The sequence below is a fragment of the Mandrillus leucophaeus genome, unplaced genomic scaffold (genome assembly GCF_000951045.1).
Source record: "Mandrillus leucophaeus isolate KB7577 unplaced genomic scaffold, Mleu.le_1.0 Scaffold436, whole genome shotgun sequence".
Taxonomy (NCBI): Eukaryota; Metazoa; Chordata; class Mammalia; order Primates; family Cercopithecidae; genus Mandrillus; species Mandrillus leucophaeus.
The window spans coordinates 1,515,451-1,539,565 of NW_012104654.1; the positions used below are offsets into that span (position 1 = coordinate 1,515,451).

At 37.5% G+C, this 24,115-nt stretch overlaps 1 protein-coding gene across 3 annotated transcripts in view; it reads left to right on the forward strand.

Annotated features, from left to right (window-relative positions):
* CREB1 (cAMP responsive element binding protein 1) overlaps window positions 1–24,115 on the forward strand; it is an 87,131-nt gene that overhangs the window by 18,596 nt on the left and 44,420 nt on the right. The window contains exons 2-4 of one of the 3 annotated variants that reach the window (XM_011993895.1): window positions 16,890–17,011; window positions 21,476–21,622; window positions 22,365–22,406. In XM_011993895.1, coding sequence (XP_011849285.1) covers window positions 16,898–17,011; window positions 21,476–21,622; window positions 22,365–22,406 — 303 coding nt within the window. In that variant the 5' untranslated portion in view covers window positions 16,890–16,897. Of the gene's footprint in view, window positions 1–16,889; window positions 17,012–20,435; window positions 20,502–21,475; window positions 21,623–22,364; window positions 22,407–24,115 lie in introns of those variants that run through there. The other 2 variants (XM_011993896.1, XM_011993897.1) reach the window with 2 other exon arrangements.

The following is a 24,115-nucleotide window of genomic DNA, read 5'->3' on the forward strand; positions in this document are numbered from 1 at the left end:
ACCCAGCCCTATTTGTACATTTGAAAGGGAGTCATTTTCTTATAATAAGTATCAGTAGTAGCTCTATCGTTTACTGTGATCAGTAGTAACACCCTGACTTTATGTATTGCCATTTATCAATCATTTATTCAGTGAAGATTTATTGACCATTGACTTTATTATAGTTGGTGAAATAATCACAAGAAAATTTATTCAGTTAGGTATTTATAAAAATACCTAGGTATTAAATGAAGATTGTTCTAGTTGATATAAGCAATAAAGCCTGCCTAAAGCCTGACTATATGGCTCCTACCCTCAAGAATCTTATGGTATAGTGGGGATGATGAAATAGTATAAGATAGAATGATTTATATGTGCCAGAATACGTGACATAATTTTTACTATCTTGAAGAGCTATAGAGTTCAGAAGAGAAGGGGCTTAGTGAGGAAAAGTTTTGTGGGAAAAGTAGAATTTACGTTGAATACTAAAGAACTTAGATAAGTATAGATAGAATGGAGTGTATTCTAGGTAGTGGAAAGGACAACAAAATGAAGATATGGACATATAATGAACTTGACATAAATTGGTGAAGAAAGTATTAGATTATAGATCTACATTATGAGGAATGCTGAGTATGAGGCAGGGAGCTTTGAGTTTCACATAAGAGAAGATAAGGTATAAACAGAGGAATAAAATGATGAATTGGGCTGAAATGTAGATTTCCTGACTCCCAGTCCTTCTCCTTGTAAGAACGTTTTGGTGAATGACAGGTTGCATATACAACAGTGGTCCCGTGCTAGTGTAAACAAACCTATTAAGAAGAACTTCTATAGGTATTCCAGAAGAAGGCATTGTTACCATAGGAGATGACAGCTCCATGCAAGTGATTGCCCCTTGAAGACATTCCAGTGGGACAGGATGTGGAGGTGGAAGGCTGTGATATTGACGATCTTGACCCTGTGTAGGCCTAAGCTAATGTGTGTGTGAATGTCTTTTTAACAAAAAATTTTAAAAAGTGACCGCGGATGGTGGCTCACGCCTGTAATCCTAGCACTTTGGGAGACTGAGGCAGGTGGGTTGCTTGAGCCCAGGAGTTTCAACCAACCTGGGCAACATGGCGAAACCCCGTCTCTACAGAGAATACAAAAATTAATTAGCTGGGCTTGGTGATGCATGCCTGTAATCCCTGCTCCTCTCAAGGCCGAGGCAGGAGAACCCAGGAGGCAGAGGTTTCAGCGAGCTGATACTGTGCCACTGCACTCCAGCCTGGGTGACACAGTGAGACCCTGTGTCAAAAAAAATAAAACAAAATAAAGTTGAACAAAAAATTAAAAAGTAAAAAAAAAAAAAGGAAAAAGCATTAGATTCTTTTTTTGCTTTACTTTATTAATAAACTTGCTTTCACTTAAAATCCCTTTAGAGAAAAAATACTTTTATACAGCTGTACAATGTATCTGTGTTTTAAGCTATGTGTTATTACAAAAAAGTCAAAAAGTTAAAAAAAATTAAAAAACATATGAAGTTACAGGAAGCTAAGGTTAATGTATTACTGATGAAAGAAAATTTTGTTTATATAAATTTAGTGTAGCCTGGATGGGCACGGTGGCTCACGCCTGTAATCCCAGTACTTTGGGAGGCCAAGGTAGGTGGATCACCTGAGGTTAGGAGTTCGAGACCAGCCTGGCCAACATGGCGAAACCGTGTTCCTACTAAAAGTACAAAAATTAGCCAAGTGTGGTGGCAGGCTCCTGTAATCCCATCTACTCAGTAGGCTGAGGCAGGAGAATAGCTTGAACCCAGAGGCGGAGGTTGCAGTGAGCCAAGATTGCGCCACTGCACTTCAGCCTGGGTGACAAGAGCAAGACTCCGTCTCAGGAAAAAAAAAAAAAAAAGTATAACCTAAGTGTACAGTGCATATGAAGTCTACAGTAGTGTACAGTAATGTTGTAGGCCTTCACATTCTCACACTGATTCACCCAGACCAACTTCCACTCCTTCAAGCTACATTTGTGATAAGCACCCTGTACAGGTGTACCATTTTTTATCTTTTATATTTTATATCTTTTATTTTTACTGTACCTTTTCTATGTTTGGATATGTTTCAATAACAAATACTTACCATTGTGTTACATTTCCCCACAGTACTCATTGCAATAACATGCTGTATGGGTTTGTAGTCTATACTATGTAGCCTTGGTACATAGCAGACTATACCATCTAGGTTTTGTTTTTGCAACAAAATTAGCTAATGATGCATTTCTCAGAACATATTACCATCAAGTGACACATGACTGTATTATTGTTAAAAATTGGACATCATAGATACTTTTTTAAATAGCTTTATTGAAATATAATTCACATACTATACAATACACCCATTTGGTGTGTACAATTCAGTGGTTTTCAGTATATTCACAAAGTTGTGCATCTATTACCACAATCAGTTTAGGACATTTTCATTACCCCTAAAAGAAACCTACACATCTCTTAGCCATCACCTCTTAATCTCCCCATACCTGCAGCCCTAGGCAACCACTAATCTCCTTTCTGTCTCTATAGGTTTGCCTATTCTGGACATTGTGTATAAGTGGAATCATATAGCATACCGTCCATTGTGATGTGCTGCCTTTATTTAGCATAATATTTTCAAGGTTTATTCATGTTGTAGTATGTATCAGTATTCATTTTTATTGCCAAATAATAGTCCAGTTTATGGATATGCAGCATTTTATTTGTGGAGTTCATGGACATTTGGACTTTTTGACTGTTATGAGTAATGCTGCCATAAATATTCATTTATGTTGAGTTGCTTTCATTTCTCTGAGTATATACTCAGGAATGGAATTTTATGGTAACTGTGTTTAACCATTTAAGGAACTGCTGGACTGTTTTCCAATCTACTGCACCACCAGCAGTGTATGAGGGTTTGAATTTTCCCCCATCTTCATTAACACTTGTTATTATCTGTTTTTGGGGGTTTTGGGTTTTTGTTTTTGTTTTGTTTTTTTAATTATAGCCATTCTGCTGAGTGCAAAGAGGTAGCTCAGTTTGGTTTTGATTTGTATTTCCCTCATGACTAATGATATGAAGCTTCTTTTCATGTGCTGATTTGGCCATTTGTATATCTTTGGGAAAATTTCTGTTCAGATCTTCTGCACATTTTAAAATTGGGTTGGCTTTTGTAGTTGTTTATTATTCTGGATACAAGTCTCTTGTCAGATACATGATTTACAAAAATTTTCTCCTGTGGGTTTTCCTCACTTTCTTGATGGTGTCTCTTGAAGCACAAAAGTTTTTAATTTTTATGATTTCCAGTTCATCTAATTTTTATTTTATTGTTTGTGTTTTGGTGTTATATTTTGTACATCATAAATTCTTGTTTAATTATTATAAACATTTAAAAAATATCTCCGTGATCTCTGTGAAAGCCCAGGCAAACAAGATACCATTATTTAATGAAAAATAACTAAAGCTACTAATGTGTATTTGAAGTTACAATCCAGCTACCTCAGGCCTTCCCTTTATTCTGTGTCCATATCCTTCAGTTTGTAGTGACAGATGAAAGAAGCAAAGATGAAAATCGAGAAATAATTTTGAGTGAAACATTTTAATTTAAAGCACAGTTGTCCCTTGGTATCAATGGGAAATTGGTTCCAGGACCTCCTTAGGTACCAAATCCACAGATGCTTGAGTCCCTTATATTAAGTGGCATAGTATTTGCATATAACCGATAATGTCCTCCCATATACTTTAAATCATCTCTAGATTACTTATAATACCTTATACAGTGCCTGCCCATCACTTGACTCTCATGGGTTCAATATAGGACTCAGCATGCAGCAAATTCAGGCTTTACTTTTGGGACTTTGGGGATTTTTTTCCCCCAGACATCTTCGATCTGCAGTTGGTTGAATCCACAGATGCTGAATCTTTGGATACAGAGGCCCAATTGTAACTGTGAATCAAGAATTTATTATTTATTATAAGAGAATTTATTATAATGACTATGTGATTGTAGTGTATAACTCATACACTCTACCATATTTGGGAAATTCACAGTTACAAACATTTACCTATGAAGGGGGAGTGAGTAGTCCTGGAGAATTTAAGTGATGTATTTACTGAGTCCTGGAGAATTTAAGTGATGTATTTACTGTGTAGAAACTCACAGTAAGTAAGGCGTAGTCTTCATCACTCTTGTAGTACTGCATTATCTCTTGGTGAAGTTTTCAGGGTTTTTGTTTTATTAATGGGTTTTGTTTTGGTTTGGTTTGGTTTTTAATGGAGTCTGTCGCCAGGCGGGAGTGCAGTGGCGCTATCTTGGCTCACTGCAGCCTCCGCCTCCTGGGTTCAAGTGATTCTCCTGCCTCAGCCTCCCGAGTAGCTGGGACTACAGGTGCGCACCACCACGCCCAGTTAATTTTTTTGTATTTTTAATATAGATGAGGTTACACCATGTTGGCCAGGATGGTATCGATTTCTTGACCTTGCAATCCGCCCACCTGAGCCTCCCAGAGTGCTGGGGATTACAGGCATGAGCCACCGCACCCAGCCAAAATTTTTGTTTTTAAGTAATACTAGTTTAAACTTATAAATAACTCACTTAGGGTAAATATTCTAGCCAAGATCATGAAAAAATACATTGATTTCATTATGTTCTTAATCAAATCTGCATCAGATTACCACAAATAGGAAGCTATTCTTTCTTTTTTTCCACAATTCATTGTATTCCTACCATTTCCAAATAGAAGTTTATGGTTTTAAATTACTGGTGTTAAGTACTTGTTTGGAAGGATTTTATAGTTAAACTAGTTATAATAATTTATACATGTCAAGCTCTTTCATATATAGTACATATTTTATCTCTCATTAGTTTTTGTAAGCTCTTGAGAGAAAGGTTCTTTTTTATTTCCAACTTATAAGTTCAGAGGTACATGTGCAGGATGTGCAGGTTTGTTCCATAGGTAATCGTGTGCCATGGTGGTTTGCTCTACGCATCATCCCGTCACCCAGGTATTAAGCCCAGCATCTGTCAGCTGTTCTTCCTGATGCTCTTCCTCCTCCCACCCCCAAACCTCTGACAGGCCCCAGTGTGTGTTGTCCACCCCCCTACCGATGTGTCCATGTGTTCTCATCATGTAACTCCCACTTATAAATGAGAATATGCGGTATTTGGTTTTCTGTTCCTGTATTAGTTTGCTAAGGATAAAGGCCTCCAGTTCCATCTATGTTCGTGCAAAGGACATGATCTCGTTCTTTATGGCTGCATAGTATTCCATGGTGTATATGTACCACATTTTCTATATCCAGTCTATCATTGATGGGCATTTAGGTTGATTGCATATCTTTGCTATTGTGAATAGTGCTGCAGTTAACATATGCATGCATATATTGTTATAATAGAATGATTTATATTCCTTTGGGTATATATCCAGTAAGGGGATTGCTGGGTTGAATGGTATTTCTGCCTCTAGGTTTTTGAGGTATTGCCAAACTCTTCCACAATGGTTGAACTAACACCACCAACAATGTAGAAGCATTTCAGAGAAAGATTCGTTCGTTCTTTTTTTTTTTTTTTTTTTTTTTTTTTTAAATGAGACAGTCACTCTGTTGCCCAGGCTGGAGTGCAGTGGCATGATCTCGGCTCACTACAACCTCTGTCTCCTGGGTTCAAGCGATTCTCCTGCCTCAGCCTCCTGAGTAGCTGGGACTCCAGTCATGTGCCACCATGCCCGGCTAATTTTTGTATTTTAGTAGAGATGAGGTTTCACTATGTTGGCCAGGCTAGTCACGAACTTCTGACCTCAAGTGATCCACCCACCTTGGCCTCCCAAAGTGCTGGGATTACAGACATGAGACACTCTGCCTGGCCTAATTCCAGAGAAAGGTTCTTACATGTATTATGCTATATAGTCCCATAGTATGGGACTATTACTGTGTAGTAATTTTCAGTTCTGCTGAAAGCTCTGTAGGCGTTACTACGTAGTAGGCACAGAGTATTTGTTTAATGAGTGATTCCCTATTAAAGGGTCATAAATTTGAAAGGTAAAAGTTAGGAACAATTCCTTTTTAGAGTTGTACAGATTAAAGGAAGTGAATTTTTTTTTTTGGAGACAGAGTTTCGCTCTTTCTGCCCAGGCTATAGTGCAATGGCGCGATCTCGGCTCACCACAACCTCCGCCTCCTGAGTTAAAGCGATTCTCCTGCCTCGGCCTCCCAAGTAGCTGGGATTACAGGCATGCACCACCATGCCTGGCTAATTCTGTATTTTTTTAGTAGAGACAGGCTTTCTCCATGTTGGCCAGGCTGGTCTCAAACTCCCAGCCTCAGGTGATATGCCCACCTCAGCCTCCCAAAGTGTTGGGATTACAGGTGTGAGCCACCATGCCTGACCAAACATATTTTTTTTTAACTGAGGAAATTAGATTCATTGTCCAAAGCTTAAAAGGAAGGTTTTCTACTTTGAGTTTTTATTAACTCTGATACTTTACTATGATAGTACTTCCAGCCTCTGAGACATGAGAAATAGCATGAGATTGTGGTCATATCAGAAATCACCACCAGGTTGGTGATAAACAGTACATCTACATAGACAGTTGGACTTTATGTTGATTCTTTCAGGATTAAAGATGAAGATGCCTGAACTTGAAGCAAGTCTTCTATCAATACTGTACATAAAGCAAAATACGCTGTATGATACTGTAATGGTGGATACATGTCATTACGCATTTGTCCGTAGAATGTACAACACCAAGAGTGAACCCTAAGATTAAAAAGTAAACAACAACAGTAGGCTGGGCGCAGTGGCTCATGCCTGTAATCCCAGCACTTTGAGAGGCTGAGGTGGGCGGATCACCTGAGGTCAGGAGTTTGAGACCAGCCTGGCCAACATTGTGAAACCCCATCTCTACTAAAAATAAAAAAAGTTAGCCAGGTGTGGTGGTGGGTGCCTATAATCCCAGCTATTTGGGAGACCGAGGCAAGAGAATCACTTGAACCTGGGAAGCGGAGGTTGCAGTGAGCTGAGATCATGCCACTGCATTCCAGCTTGGGAGACAGAGTGAGACCCTGTCTCAAAAAAAAAAAACAAAAACAAAAACAAATCAAAGCCTGTACGTAAAGTATGTACTGTTGTCTGCATGCCATTTGTCAGTTTTATAGATTAACCATGGTTGGTTTTTAAATGTAGTCCAGTATGTCCTTGGTACCTTTGAGTTCTTGGGCTTTTTCCTTTGCTGTTTGACTAGTAAGCAAAATGTAATCAAACTAATTAGCATATTACATAATAGTCCGCATAGTTCCATTGCCAAATATTACAGAGAACTCCTCACTTTTTATAATTGGAGGCTATCTGGTATAACCCTGAAGTCTTGAACTTTCCTTACAAATCTCTTAATATCTTTTGTTCTCTATCTGTGAAGTTAGCTAACATCAGAATTCCTGCATTATAATTCCTCCCATAACATGTCTGTCTCACCTGAAGAAAACTGAATTTTCACTCTTGCATGTCCAATTTGTAAATAATTCACCAAGAATAACAATTCAAAATAACAAATGTTACTTCATAAACTTATTTTAAAAACACTTGGACATTCATCTCCCAGTTGGATGTAGTGATTTTGATATAATCACTTTGGTTTTCGTAAGTAAGTGTAAGTAGGCTATACGTATTTAACTTTGGGGCATAATAACTTTTGGGTCCTTACAGTTTTCAGCATTGAGCTAGTTTACAAAGCAGAACTAACATTTGAAGACAGCTTCATTCTTTGTCAACATAAAAATTGCTTTTGTCAAAGTAACTGTATGTAGGAAGTATATAATCTCTTTTTTCTTAAAAAAAAAATGAGCTCCAAATAGCCATTTTGTAATGCTTCATGTATAGAGGTTTCTGTGAAATCAGTTCTTCGAAATGTTCAAAGTGTAAAAAGCTGTGAAACACCCATTAAGTGGGTGTTTGGAATGAAAGGGGAATGGAAAGATATGAGATAAAAATGTTATCTAAAATAATGCATAGTCATGGCTGCTGCTTTGCTAAGCAACACTGTCTGTTGGTGGCCATATACATGAAGACTTGTTTCAAATTCTTGAGTATAGTCTTACCTGAAGGAAAACAAGGCAAGTAAACTTTGCAAGTACTTAATTTAAAACAAACAAACAAAAAAAACTTTAAGAAAGCACTACACCCTTCTTGTTGAAAGGTGCTATAGATTTAGTCACATATTCTGAGATGGCTTTCAAACCGTGCAGTATGTTTCTGTTTATCAGATGACGTTTTATTTGGGTTGGGGGGGATGGAGTGTCATTCACTGTGTCACCCAGGAAGGAGTGCAGTGGTGTCATCTCGACTCACTGCAACCCCCACTTCCCAGGTTCAAGCATTCTTGTGCTTCAGCCTCCTGAGTAGCTGGGATTACAGGTGCATACTACCACGCCAAGCTAATTTTTGTATTTTTAGTAGAGACAGGGTTTCACCATGTTGGCCGGGTGGATCGCAAACTCCTGGCCTCAAGTAATCTGCCCACCTCGGCCTCCGCAAAGTGCAGGGATTTACAGGTGTGAGCCACTGCGCCTGGCTGGCATTTCTCTAACACACATCTGTTAAATACTTCCTTCAAGAACAATATCTTTGTCATAGGGCATGTTACTTTTTTTTTTTTTTTTTTTTTGCGACGGAGTCTTGCCCTGTCACCCAGTCTGGAGTGCAGTGGCATGATCTTGGCTCACTGCAAGCTCTGCCTTCCAGGTTCACGCCATTCTCCTGCCTCAGCGGACTGCAGGCGCCCGCCACCACGCCTGGCTAATTTTTGTATTTTTAGTAGAGATGGGGTTTCACCGTGTTAGCCAGGATGGTCTTGATCTCCTGACCTCATGATCCACCCGCCTTGGCCTCCCAAAGTGCTGGGATTACAGGCGTGAGCCACCGCGCCCAGCCTGGGTATGCTACATTTTTTAAAAACAAGTTTATTTATCAAGGATGGCATTCAAATACCCTGGTAATTACAAAACTGCAATTATAAAATACAAAATGTTTAACTTAAACAGTTTCTCTGAGTTAAATCCAATAAATAAATGAGAGAATTTATTTTCTTAAATAATATTGAAAAGATTCCTGGGGCCAGGCCTGGTGGCTCACACCTGCAATTCCAGCACTTTGGGAGGTCAACCCAGGTAGATCGCCTAAGGTCAGGAGTTTGAGACCAGCCTGGCCAACGTGGTGAAACCTGTCTCTACTAAAAATACAAAAATTAGCCAGGTGTGGTGGTGCACATCGGTAATCCCAGCTACTTGTGTGGCTGAGGCAGAAGAATCACTTGAACCGCGGAGGCAGATGTTGCAGTGAGTCGAGATTACTCCATTGCACTCCAGCCTGGGCAACAAAAGCAAAACTCCATCCCCGCACCGCCTCGCCCGCCCCCCACAAAAAAAGAAAAAAGATTTTCCTTTTTGCTATATATCGCCCTCTTTTTGGTGGTTAAGGTGGTGGTTGGGTTATTTTGGTGTTTTCTATTAATACATAGTTTACAAAAGTAAACAAATTTTCATGCTTTTATTCTTGTCTTATAAGTAATTTAAATTTTATCAGATTCAGATCACAGAGTTAACTTCATGTATAACTTTTCTTGCTTTCTAATGTCTAGATTGGAGGCTGAAATAAGGATTTGTTGTCTGTTTAAAGCAGAAGGACCTTGGTGGGAACACAGGGAAAACTCAGCTTGATAAAGATACCAATTTATTTTCGTTTATCACATTGCCTGCTCTAACTTGTCCCCTTAAAATATTTATAACCTTTGTTACAGTGTGATCAGTCTAATCTAGTCTAAGGTTTATTCAGTTGAGGTTGATCTGTTGAGGAGTGTGTGTACATATATACATATATGTATATGCATATGACATTTGAATATGCTTTTTTGACTGTCTGGTCTCAATGAAGATGTGCTATATTTAACACCAATAGACTATTATTAGCATCAGAAACCTGGAACATTGCTAATTTTCCAGTATTGATTAGATACATCTCAGTTCTCCCAGATTGGACATATGGTAAAGATAAATGACAAGTATTTTAAGGTTAACAACCCTCCCCTACTTAAGAAAAAAAAAAAAGTGCAGGAAAAAAAGTAGAGGAAAACAGTAGACAGTGCAACATAGTTACTGATTCTTGGAAAGCTAAAGTCTATTGTGTAGCACCTGAACATTATAACACTTTAGAAAATAAAGATATTTGAAGGGTGTAAGAATGTATTAGCAAGGCTTTGACCGGGAGAGGTGGCTCATGCCTGCCTGGCCTGTAGTCCCAACACTTTGGGAGCCGGAGTAGGCAGATCACGAAGTCAGGAGATCGAGATCATCCTGGCTAACACGGTGAAACCCCATCTCTACTAAAAATACAAAAAATTAGCTGAGTGTATGGTGGCATGCGCCTGTAGTCCCAGGTACTTGGGAGGCTGAGGCAGGAGAATCGCTTGAACCTGGGAGGTGGAGGTTGCAGTGAGCTGAAATTGTGCCACTACACTCCAGCCTGGGCAAAAGAGCGAGACTCCATCTCAAAAAAAAAAAAAAAAATGTATCAGCAAGGCTTTCAGTTACCCTAAAAACTAAATATAGGTACAACATAGCTATTTAGAAATAATTATGTATCACGTGTAGGTACTTCTAGATATACTTATGAAGAGTATTTTTAGTTAACATATCTGACTGTAACAACAAAATAGTCATTCAGTTTTAAAATCATGTGCCCAAAAATGCCTTTTGCTGTGGTTACCTTGGAGACTTTGGAGTTCTGCCATGTGATTTCCTTAAATCCCTGGAATTTTTGATTGCTGAGAGTTCAGGAGGAGTTGCCCACTTGTTAGTGTGCAGGGAAATGTGTTTTTCTCACTTCTAGTTGAGGTCATTCTATTTTTTTGTTTTTAATCATAGCATGTGTTCTATTAGTTATTAATGTATTATTTCTTCTTTACAGTCAAAATTCACAACTTATTTCTTTGAATGTTATCTCTGATCCTAAATGGGATGAAAATTGCCCTCGATTTAGGAGTTTAGAAAGTTTACTAGGTTGTGGGGAAGATGGGTTTATTTTTCATAAACTTGGACTAGAATGTTGATGATTATAAGGACTGGGACATTTCCTAAAGGTCAAAATATTTTAAGGTGAAAGTATGTATTCTTTCCTTTTGCTTAATGAAAGAAAAAGTGGTAGTATGGGCTTGCTTTCTATTATGAGCTTTAATTTGTAATTTGATGAAGATTTTTGTTAACTTGCTATAGGTAGTTAAGTAAGGAAACAGTGGTGCCAGAATTTGTCCCTGATTCAGTATAGTTCTGTGCAGGTCTTGAGTAGATGAATTTAAATGCTACTTTATTAATAAGGGTTCTATAGTCAACCTTTATAGTACTAAGAACCTCCAACCATCTTCCCAGCTTTATTTTTCTACACCCTTCCCATCATCTGACTTACGTGTTTTACTTGTTTACTAGAAGGTAAGCTACATAAAAGCAGAGTTTTTAAAATTTCTTCTGTTCATTGCTTTATTCTCAATGGCTATTATCATTTATCTTTTTTCCTTGTTTTCTATACAAAGTCTCTTATCAGCCACTAACTTACTCGTTTCTGTACAGGGCTATAATTCAAACCTTTGCTCATTCCATTTTTCTTGTAGAAAAAGTTCTTCCCAAACTTATCAATACTGTGTTCATCCTTAATGCCTCTTTGGAATTCTCTCATTCTCCTGACTATTGCTGAACACAGTCTCTTCTTTAAATGCCGAGGAAGCACTCATTTGACACTTTGCTGAGATGTTTACCTAAACTACATTTTAAACTTTTTAATATCTACTACCGCTTTTACTGTGGAAAGGGGTGGGTATGAAAGTGTTACAATATGAGATATGAAAGTCCCTTTACTATTGGGAAATCTAATCAGATAAATTTCTTGAGGCTAGAATGGAAAGAAAAAACTTTAGAAGTTAAGTGAAGGGACTGTTAATTAACTGTTTAATAACTGTAACAACAGTTATGACCAGAGCAGCATAATAGATAAAAGACAATCTCCACTAAGAATCTTCACTAGGTAGAAGTATGGCTTGTAGCTTTTTAAAAAAAAATGCTGCTAATAATCTCAGGTTGTATTACAGTCTCATTATTGTACAAATGGATGAGAATATCTCTGTATTTGCCCAGGATCAAGAGGCTAGGTGACCTCTTACTCAATGTGTCATTCTTTGCTATATGTATTAGTATATAATAAAAGGAAATACTTCCTTTACCATAAATGTTAAATTAGCTGAGCCTGGTGGTGGGCGCCTGTAGTCCCAGCTACTCGGGAGGCTGAGCAGGAGAATGGCATGAACCCAGGAGGTGGAGCTTGCAGTGAGCCGAGATTGTGCCACTGCACTCCAGCCTGGGCGACAGAGTGAGACTCTGTCACACATACACACACAAAAAAGGCATCTTTTAATTTTTTAATTCATCCCTCTTGTTTTTACAGATGAGAAATTAAAACACAGAAAGTTTAGTTTGTCTAACAACCACTAGAGACAATGCCAGTTGGTGACAAATCCAGCTTGTCACCAAGTGTTAGGCTGTGTTTCCCACCTACTTAGAACAACATTCTTTGTTTTTCTAAAGATTGAATGAATAATACTACAGAATCACTTGGCTTTTTACTTTTTATATTAAGGGGTAGAATTCCAGAGACCATTATAGCAAAATGATACATATCTGTGAATCGGTTAAAAAATTGTTTCTTTTAAACATAGCACTATTTCAAAATTTGTTACCTAAGCTCAAAGTTTCTAAAGGATTAGTCTTATGTTAATTTTAAGATAAATCCAAAAAACCCCCAAATCTTAAACCTTAATGCCAAATAAATTTTAAAAACAGAATCATTGAAAGAACAAGAATTACAAAACTATCAAGCCAATAGTATATTTTAAGTGACTTTATGACTTTACGATACATTCTGTTTCTAATGTTCCAAGCCTGATGTTTCATGTAACATTCTGAGTTCATATGTATCTGGTTTCTTTCTTATTTTATAGCATTATTCAGTCTTTTATTATTTATTTTTTGCATTTGTTTAGTGAATTAAGAATCTCCTTCATACCACTTGGGAACTCACATATGTGTCTGGATTATGGTACTGCCAGCTAGACTGGTACTGGGTAAATAGGAAAACTATACCATCTCTCCTCTCTATACCTGAGGGGATAAACAAAAAGAGCAAAAAACTTTCAGAGTCCAAAATAATTCTCACCAGCACTTTAAGGAAAGGCCTACTTTTTCTGATGAACTATTATATTTGTACTGTTGCCTAAGTTGTTGGTATCTACTTAAGATAAAAATTATAAAAATTAAGAAGGCTATCCTCTACCCTAAAAAGGATTGGTAGGCTGCTTGAATGAAATGATAATAAAACACCAGTTGTTTAAATTGGGCTCCTATACATTGGAAATATCACACTTTGTTTTAAAAAGAAATATTATCCAGTTGTGGAGGGAAGAGGATGAAAAGCATTTTGAGTATGTCTTTGTAACGAAAATTTACTTGTATTCACTAATGGCTTTGTTCCTTTATTGTAATACAGTAATATTTTATTTTCCAAAACAAAAAGTTGTAATGGTGTTCTGTACCTTAAATGTCAAAAAAAATTAAGTAGTCTCAATGTGTTGTAAATAAAAATGAAATAAATGATCAATCTGTGCGTTAGATTGTGTTTAATCGAATGGTAGAGTAAAACTACACATACCAGATGACAGCATAGCTTTAAAAATGTGGCTTGAAATAAAGTCCTTCAAAAATGGTTGTGTATACCCTGTCTACAAAGGAGGTATTATGATACATTTGTATTTATCTTCATTCTAGATAAAATGATGGTTTGCAGGGGGAGAAAATGGAGAAAAAATTGTGAATGTCTACTGTTTTTTTGTTTTTTTGGTAAAACAGTCTTGCTCTGTCACCCAGGCTGCAGTGCAGTGGTGTGATCTCGGCTCACTACAACCTCCACCTCCCAGGTTCAAGCAATTCTCCTGCCTCGGCCTCCCAAGTAGCTGGGATTACAGGCACCTGCCACCACACTCGGCTAATTTTTTGTATTTTTAGTAGAGACAGGGTTTCACCATGTTGGCCAAGCTGGTCTGGAACTCCTGATCTCAGGTGATCCACCAGCCTCAGCCTCCCAAAGTGCTGGGATTACAGGCATGAGCCACCACACCTGGCCGTGAATGTCTGCTCTTATTACCTTGACTCAGTACTGTCATTGAGAGTATTTATTTATTTATTTTATTGTTACTGAAATTAGTTTTTTGTTTTTATATGCCATTTTCTTCAAGATGAAAAGTATGGATAACTTACAGGTAAACCTTTTTTTTTTTTTTTTTTTTGAGACAGAGTCTCACTCTGACACCAAGGCTTAAGTGAAGTGGCACCATGTCAGCTCACTGCAGCCTCTGTCTCCTGGGTTCAAGCAATTCTCCTGCCTCAGCCTCCCAAGTAGCTGGGATTACAGGCACCCACTACCACGCCTGGCTAGTTTTTATGCTTTTAGTAGAGATGAGGTTTCACCATGTTGACCAGGCTGGTCTTGAACTGCTGACCTCAGGTGATCCACCTGCCTCTGCCTCCCAGAGTGCTGGGATTACAGGCATAAGCCATCGCTCCCAGCCCAGGTAAACTTTTGTTGTTGTTGTTTGTTACATTTGATGTCTGTCTTATTTTTAGTTTAAAAATAAAGTTTTTTATTTTTAAATAAAAAGGTTGCAAAATATAACTCAGTAAGTTAATCACCAGTGATAACCAGAGTTATTTGATACTTTTTTAAGTTATTTTTTATAATTTAGAAATATAGGGTAAATAGGCAAAATTTAAACAAAAATGGTAATTTCATATAAAAAGTATCTGAGATTTTAAAAACTTTGTATCAAAATTATAGTTTTGATTTATTATTTTATAATATACATGTCTTGTGACATTAAAGTTTAATTGTACAAGTAATCCTGAATCCATGCTCATGGGAAGAAAAACTTCAGTCAATATTAAAATACTGAAATATGTCTAGAGTTAAAGGTGAAAGTCATTCTGTACAGTTCTACAAAATTCTATTTCTCTCTTCAGAGCTACTGCTAATAGTTTAGTATTTAATCTTGCACACCTTTTGCGTGCATAAACCTTTACAACAATTTGTTTTACTTTTTTAAAAATATAAATGGGGCTCTATTTTACAGTATGTCAATATATTAAATTTTTTCATTGTTACAATTTTGTAATGGTTCTCTTAATGATGGATAATTGTTTTCAGGTGGTTTTTTTTTTTTTTTGCTATGATTAAAAAATTTTACAGCAAATACCATTGAACTACATCTCTGGATATTACTATTGATTATATGGTCAGTGCACTTGTCTTGGTGGCTTTATGAATATTTTAAATAATGTATTCAAGTCTATTGATCTTTTTCCTTATCATCTGTGTTTTGTGGATTTTGATATTTCCAAACTATTTATATTCATTTCTACAGAGATATTTTCATTTTCATTTTTTAAACTGTCACTTGTAAAACACTTTCTTTTTATAGAACCTTATGAGTGACAGCAAAATGTATTAGTATGTAATACATTGTGATGGAGTGTAATGATCACAAGGATCAGTGATAGTTTTGATCAGTTTCAGAGTTGTAAAATAAATGAAATATATTCTGGAAAAGTCGTGGGCTTTTTGTGTTATTTGTGGAATCACTAAAGGTAGTCCGTCAGTATTAACAAATTTGTTTTGACAGATAAGATGCGAGACACTGAATTATAACAGGCCCTAGAAGCATTGCCTGTTTTCCTGAATCCTTTAGACAGGATTGTTTCCCCAGTTAACAGAGATTTCTCTAACCTTGATTTACAGTAGCTACTGCTGGTAGGAATTGCTCTCCACTCCACTTTTGCTGCCATCCAGTGTTAGATTACCCAACAGATACACTAAGTGCTTAGCAAAGCAGAGCCCAAAAAGTAATATGAATTTTTACCTTACACAGAATTTTACAATTAAAAAATATAGAAAGTGTTTCTCTGTGTATGTATATATGTGTACAGTATAGTGTTGCATGCTATACATAGGGTAAGGTATCAGAATGCCTTAACTTTTTCCGTGTTTGGCACCTCTGATTTGGCTCTGTGGCCATTTATTCCACCTTTCTACCTTGAAATTCCACAACTTGGGCTTTTGAAATTACCTGGTATGGTGCCATGCACGTGTATTCTCAGCTACTCCAGAGGCTGAGGTGGGAGGATCACTTGAGTCCGGGAGTTTTAGATTGAGATGACCTGTGATCACGCTACTGCACTCCAGTCTGGGCAACAGAGCGAGACCTCATCTCTAAAAAAAATTTGGGCTTGAAACGGACTGATTTTGTCCTACCACTAGTAATCACTTTTGGAAGTAGCTTACAATTCCTGTTTCTTTCCTCTTATGGGGGGAAATACCCTTATGGGAGGTATTATGAAGCCAGTATCTAATAGACTCTGTCATCATTAGCTCACTTCCACTCTCTGCCATCTCTCTGTACCCGATGAGTATAGTTTTGAAAAATTATAATTTTGCTACCACTGCACCTCTCCTTGTTAGTAGGGGAGATTTATGTAAGAGAAGAATCTTTTATTTCTAGACAACATAATATCTCATTGGGAAGAAACAGCCAAGGGAGAAGAAATGTTTTTTTCTTCTTTGAAAGGACAAGAACTTTTATAGCTCAGCATATTTGAACAAGTTTGACAGTAATTCAGCTACATTATATTTTAACTAGATTTCTGAGTTCACTTGGTAACTTAACCACCACGTATATACCTATTTATAACTTGAAATTTGCCTTTAAAGTCATGAAAGCACAAAGCACTGTGGTGCTTGTAACACTCTTCCATATTATTATAGGTAACTAAATGACCATGGAATCTGGAGCCGAGAACCAGCAGAGTGGAGATGCAGCTGTAACAGAAGCTGAAAACCAACAAATGACAGTTCAAGCCCAGCCACAGATTGCCACATTAGCCCAGGTATAAAATATGTGGAGAGATTCCAGTTTGTGACTCTTCCTAGAGGAATACATTTCCAAGAGAATTTAGTTGTTATTACATAGATATACATACAATGAGCAAGAGATAATTCTTACAATATCAAAATTCCTATTTACTTAGTATTAGCGTATGTTTAGAAATGATAGTATTCAATAACAACAGTAAAATGTATTATTAAATAATAATACAGTATTTTTAGTGAAATGACCCAGAAATAATTACATTTTAAACTTATGGGTAAATTAATTGGTGCTCTTAGATAAGGAAAGAAAACCTTGGCTCTGTATGACAACTGCTTTTTTTTTTTTGTATAACACAGATTTATTTTTCAGCAGTGCGGATGCAGATAATATGAAAGCCTAAGTTTATATACCTAAACTAAAAATTAGGATAAGCAAATAAATTGACATGTAAGGAAATTTTAAGGATGATAGTTTTCTTGTTTCCTGTATATTTTAAATATAATTCCTGATACTTTCATTTCATCTTTGTCTTTAACATCCTATCTTTAAGAATATTTTCTCTCATTCTTATGTGTTTGTTTGCATGTATTTTCCTCAGATATTTTATTAACAGCTGTTTACATAGATAGGAATGAGAAAGGTGGTTAACTTAAAAAACAAATAGCAAATACAGACCTGCTAGGTAATAGTGTGATACCGCCTCTTTCAGGTGAAGGTTCCCAGGAGAATATAATCCTAACAGAAACTCTGATATATGTAGCTTCAGTTTCTCCAAGAGTTTAAAAGTTCCTAGAGAAGTCACCTAGCAAGAATGAATAATGGGAAATAGAGGGCTCATCACACTTGGTGTCTGGCTGAGATAGTGTGAGCCAGATACTAGATTTCCAGCAAGAATATAGTCAGAAGGAGTGAGCTGTTCTGTGTTTTCTCGTAAGACCACCAGGGTTTACCTCCAGCCTTCAGGAATAAGACAAAGCTAGATACATTTAATGTACTCATACGAGGCAGGCTGCAGGACTTAAGGGGAGAGAGCCAGGACTTCCATCAATACAGGGGCAACACATAAGAATCTGGGCTCATCTGTACATTTTGCCCTCTAGAAAGAAGAAGACACAATGCTAGGCTGGGCACCGTGGCTCACGCCTGTAATCCCAGCACTTTAGGAGGCTGAGGTGGGCAGATCACGGGAGGTCAGGAGTTCAAGACCAGCCTGGCCAACATGGTGAAACCCCATCTCTACTAAAAATACAAAAAACCAGGCGTGGTAGCACACGCCTGTAAATCCAGCTACCTCGGAAGGCTGAGGCGGGAGCGTTGCTTAAGCCCGGGAGGCAGAGGTTGCAGTGAACCAAGATTGCGCCACTGCATTCCAGTCAGGGTGACAGAACAAGACTCCGTCTCAACAAAAAAAAAAGAAGAAGAAGAAGAAGATGCAATGCCAGTAGGCATCTTTATGATGATAACCCTCAACATATCTATCTCTGGAGTCACACTATTTTGTCCACTCTGGTTGTCCCCAGAGTCAGCTGTATTGTGTCATGCTGGGAATTCCTTTCACTCTACTTCCATTTTCTCACAATTTGTGTTTTTGGTATGGTAAAGCATGTTTTCCAATGGTTTTATGAGAAAGAAGGGTTGGCTGAGTAAAGATAGCATGTTATAAAAATTGAATGTATGGGCTGGGCGTGGTGGCTCACACCTGTAATCCCAGCACTTTGGGAGGCCGAGGCGGGCGGAACATGAGGTCAGGATATCAAGACCATCCTGGCTAACACGGTGAAACCCCGTCTCTACTTAAAATACAAAAAATTAGCCGGGTGTAGTGGTGGACTCCTGTAGTCCTAGCTACTCAGGAGGCTGAGGCAGGAGAATGGCAGGAACCCGGTACGCAGAGCTTGCAGTGAGCCGAGACCACACCACTGCCCTCCAGCCTGGGTGACAGAGCAAGACTCCATCTCAGTCAGTCAATTGAATGTACATGTGCCTTAACATCTAGAAGATTAGCTATGGGTGATAGGAATATAAAGGGTTCATATTTTTTATGTCTGTATTTTATAAATTTGTAATGAGAGGAGCCATTATATAAAATTATTAGTGTAGAAAAGGAATTATTCATTGAGTTAGCTAGGTATATTTTCCCTAGAGAAGGCTCAGGAAAGAGAACATAGTAATTGCTTCAAATATTAGAAGAGCATTTATATGGAATTGAGATGAGATACTCTGAGTAAGGTTATGGTTCTCAAACTTCAGTGTCAGGGGAAGTACGATTGGGTTCCTGTTAGATTTAACTTTACAGAGTATCCTGTGTGACTCTAATGAAGCTATTCCATGGACCACATTTTGAGAACCAAATAAGACTAAGCAAGACTTACAGTGGCCAGAGAGAAAGTGATTAATAAGGAAGGACTTTATTACTATCCAGAGATGGAAGCTCCTGGTTTTAACCTATATGCCAAAGACTCTGTTTTTATAGGGATCTTTCCCCCAGGCTTCACAGTCAAATATTTCACTGCCTGCTAAAATAAACATCTCTAGAAATTCAGATGTCAGATTAGGCTCATCATCTATTACAACTCCAGTCACCCAAAAGGCTGTCCTTACTTCTTGCATTCTCTTTTTCAATTAAGGACATAGACTACCAATTCTCTTTCAGACATGAAATGTGGGTCATCTGCAGTTCCTCTGTCACCTCTTTTAACCATTCATAAAGCCGTTTCTGGACTGCTTCCAAATTTTCATAAAATCACCTCCCTCATTCCCATCTCTGCTACTACTAACTGCCCTACTTTTGGCCTTCATCATCTTTCCTTAACTACTGCATGGGCTTTCTTCGTTGGTCTCCCCACCACCAGTTTTCCCCCCAAAATACGTATCTTTCACACTGCCACTAAAGTGATTTTTTTCTTTTTTGAGATGGAATTTTGCTCTTGTTGCCCAGTCTGGAGTTCAATGGCACGATCTCGGCTCACTGCAACCTCTGCCCCCCTGGTTTAAGCAGTTCTCCTGCTTCAGCCTCCCAAGTAGCTGGGATTACAGGCGCCTGCCACCACACCCGGCTAATTTTTTGTATTTTTAGTAGAGATGGGGTTTCACCATGTTGGCCAGGCTGGTCTCGGAACTCCAGACCTCAGGTGATGCACCCGCCTCAGCCTCCCAAAGTGCTGGGATTACAGGCGTGAGCCACCTCGCCTGGCCTAAAGTGATCTATCTAAAAGCAAACATCACCTTGGTATTTAGGAGTTCAAAAGCCCTTCGGTGGATTCTACAGTTCCCTCAGGATAGAATGCAATTTCTTTGATGTGACATAATACAGGCTTTTTATGACTAGCACTTCTAGGCCCACCTGCCTCCATTGTTTTCTCTCTCCCTACTTCAAACATCATACAGTAACACACTTATGTGCTCCATTGGTGCTGAGCTGCTGGTTATCCCACTCTGCCATGTATGCTGTTTCTCTTTGCTTTTGCCACTGCTCCACTCTGCTTGAAATTCTCTGACTCTTGCCTGTAAGTAATAATAACAACTCTAAATTTTTTCTTTTGTTTTAAATTCACATTCTTACCTGGTAGCCTCCCCTTCTCTTAGGTTGGGTAGAGTAATTCTCCTCAGTGTGTCCATTTTTCTTTTAGCAAACCTCATTACTAAACTGAATTGTATTTACTTGTGTCTCTTTTCCCCATTCCTTCACATACCTACCCCCAATAATTTATTTGAGGTCAGAAACCCCTCTCTTTCTCACTTCTGTAGTTTCAGTTCTAACATTAATCCTGGAACATAGGTCCCCAGTAACTGTTTCCTGAATTAGCAAATAGAATTCCTATCCTTGAATGCGTTCAAGCATAGGAGCAATAAATAACATCTGATAGACATGTATGATCTAAGGACCCTTTTAACCTGGATATTGACTCATTAAAACTGCGTTAGTTCTAGACTTAGTAGGTCAGGTTTGCTCGTGCTTGAGAGCAGTTAGATTTTAGAATGTGACTTATTTAACATATTCTGAAGAATTTTATGTTTCTTCAAGGATAGTATATCTGTTGACCTTGGGTGAACACTTAATCTCGTTGAGCAGTTATTTTTGCTCTTAAAATGGAGATCCTTATCACCGAGTCTTCATTTTCTTCAAATAGCGAAATCAGAAATTGGAAATGAAAGCAGGTGGGAAAATGTAAAGTGCCATACAAATAAAGTGATACCTCGTGTTCTGAGAGTCTGTATTATATATTTGGTATAACATTGAAATAGCTTTTTTTTTTTGTCACTTGGGAACAGCTGAAAAGGGTAGGGGTATAGTTTTTGGTGTTTCTTGTAGTGTTTTTTTGTTAAAGAATATTGAATTTAGTCATTACTTTCATATCGGGGAAATACATATCTAGCAAAAAGGTCACGTTTTTGCTTCTAAAATGTTATTTCATATTGAACATGAGTACTGCCAAAGAGTGTCTGGGATGATCATTCTTTTCTGTGTTCAACACCATAGGTATCTATGCCAGCAGCTCATGCAACATCTTCTGCTCCAACTGTAACTCTAGTACAGCTGCCCAATGGGCAGACAGTTCAAGTCCATGGAGTCATTCAGGCGGCCCAGCCATCAGTTATTCAGTCTCCACAAGTCCAAACAGTTCAGGTATGTGTATAAAAAGTTCTGCATCTATTTTAATAACTATTGTTTATAGCCATATCTCTCTCCTTTCACTAGTTATGAAAATAAGGACACATCTAGTTCAGAGTTTATTTTATTCACAGTATAGGAATATGCTGCATCTATATAGTCACCTTATGTGTAGGAACATATATACAGAAGAACAAACAAAAGAAAATGACTAATTTCTTAAGCTGCGGAAGAAAAATGATTGGGGAAAATAATGAAGTACATGAGATAAAGTGGAAATGTTTGGGAGAAACTGTAGGACTGAGGTACCTCAGTTAAGAAAAATTGAGATGCAAAAATAGTAATGAATTTTCTGAATCTACAATTGGAGAAAAATAAACCCTTGATCAAAAATTAATACCCTTACCTAAGATATTATTTGAACTTAGAAATTACATAAAGCATTTGTAAAATCAACTGTGCTTAGGGTTTTCAGTTACAGTGTATAACTTTTAAATAATATATTCAGAGGGTACATCTTGAGGGTCAGGGATTATACTATGCATGTTATCTTATTCTTTGGAGAGATCTTTCCTTTGGGTTTGATCCACAGGTAATAAAGGCACTGTAGACCTTTGAAGGTGACTACTCTGTTTAACTGTAGGGAACTGAGAGCAGTATAGATCATTGCAATTGAGCTTATTGAAAAAAAAGACTTGAACGTTCATTCAAGTAGGCCATAACCCCAGCCTCCCATTTCATATTTTTTGCTTCACAGTCTTCCTGTAAGGACTTAAAAAGACTTTTCTCCGGAACACAGGTGAGTCCTAGGTCCTAGATTTGGAGAGAACTATTATTAGAAAGGAAGGTGAGAAATTATTCTTTATGTCTTTGTCCTTTTCCTCTATAAACATGGAATTTCAGCACTTGAACAAAACCCTCAGAGATCTTCTGGGTCTAGGCCATACTTGTTACCTCGCCAGCCCTTAGTCTGTTGCTTAATTCTGTTTAACATTTCTCCCCTCTTCCTAATGGTAGTCCAGCATTTACTTGAACACTTTCAGAGAAAGGAAGCTCAATCTCCTGAGGTAACCTATTTACAGTTAGGAATGTTTACTAAAATATTCTTCATTGTGATGATCCAAAATGTATCTTTCTAAAACTTTCACCTAGAGATCCCAGGTAAACACAGGTTCTATTCTCGGAAACTAGATTAGCAAGTCTAATTCCTGTTCTATTGGACTGCTTCCTCTTCCCCATCCCCCGCACCCTTCCTATTTTTAAGAAAATTTCCAGACTAAACAAACTATTTTTCTTTAGCCATTTGTTAGATGGTATAACTTTGTTTCCTCTTCACCATCCTGGTTGTTTTCTTCTGGGTGAGAGCTGTTATATTTTCTTTACATACGGTAACCAGAACTGATTAATATTTGTAGAGGGGAGAAGTGCTGTCTCTGTCCTGGAAGCGTTCTATTAATGTCCTCAGTATAATTTGTCAGCCATTTTATACTATTGAGTCATTGAACTGCTATTACCCACCTCTACTTCATTCTGTCTTTGTGCTTTTGGTTCGCTTTGACACTTAAGTGGGAGTGTGGGGGAGGAGAAGTAATGTTTTTGTGTGAAATCATCAGTTGTATGAATTTCCATAAGACACTGGGAATGACATTTGTTAACAAGTAAAAGATAGTGTTGTGCATGTAAAGATCTAAGAACTTGATATTTCTATGAAATCACAATGACTGAGCAATAGTCCTTTGCCTTAGTTTTTATTCCATTGAGTCCTACCTTACCATTGTCCATACTGTGTCACTACTAATTCCCTAGCCATATTCTCCTCTTGATGATAGTGAAAAAACTTGATTTGCTAGTGAGGAGACCTAGATTCCAGAACCAGTTTGGACATTAATAAGTCAAATGACCTTGGGCACATCTACCTTTCTCTTTTTCACTTACAGAAGATCTTTCTATAAAGAACACAAAAATTAAGTTACAGCCACAACATTTGCTAAGATTACTATTTTTGATTGTAATAGGTGTTATTGTTGATTGTATTCTTGATTTTAATATTTATTCTGGGGCAACATAATTTGGACATGGAGATTTTATGGCCATTAACTATAGAAATATTCTTTTTTTTTATTTGCTTGTATTCATCTTTAAGGAACACATTTTTCCATTAAGGTCCGTTAAGGTGAGCTGTACTTCTAATTTAAGAGTATGTATTTATAAAATAAAAGTTGGACTTTTTGAACCCTGGATTCTACAAACAGAGATATAAATATAATATTTTTTTCTTTCAAAGGCCTAAACTATGGAGTATCTATTTTAATAGTTATCTTAGCCAGTTAATGGTGATTAGTGTTAACAACTAGGAAATAGTTTCTGTCAGAAGAGATGATCAAACAAGGAGAGGATCTTGTAGATGGGAGATCTCATTAATATTTTAGAATAAAGTTTCCAAAATATATGAGGTACATTTCTCTTGATGTGAGAATAGATTATTGCTTTAAATTATCTTTCATTCAT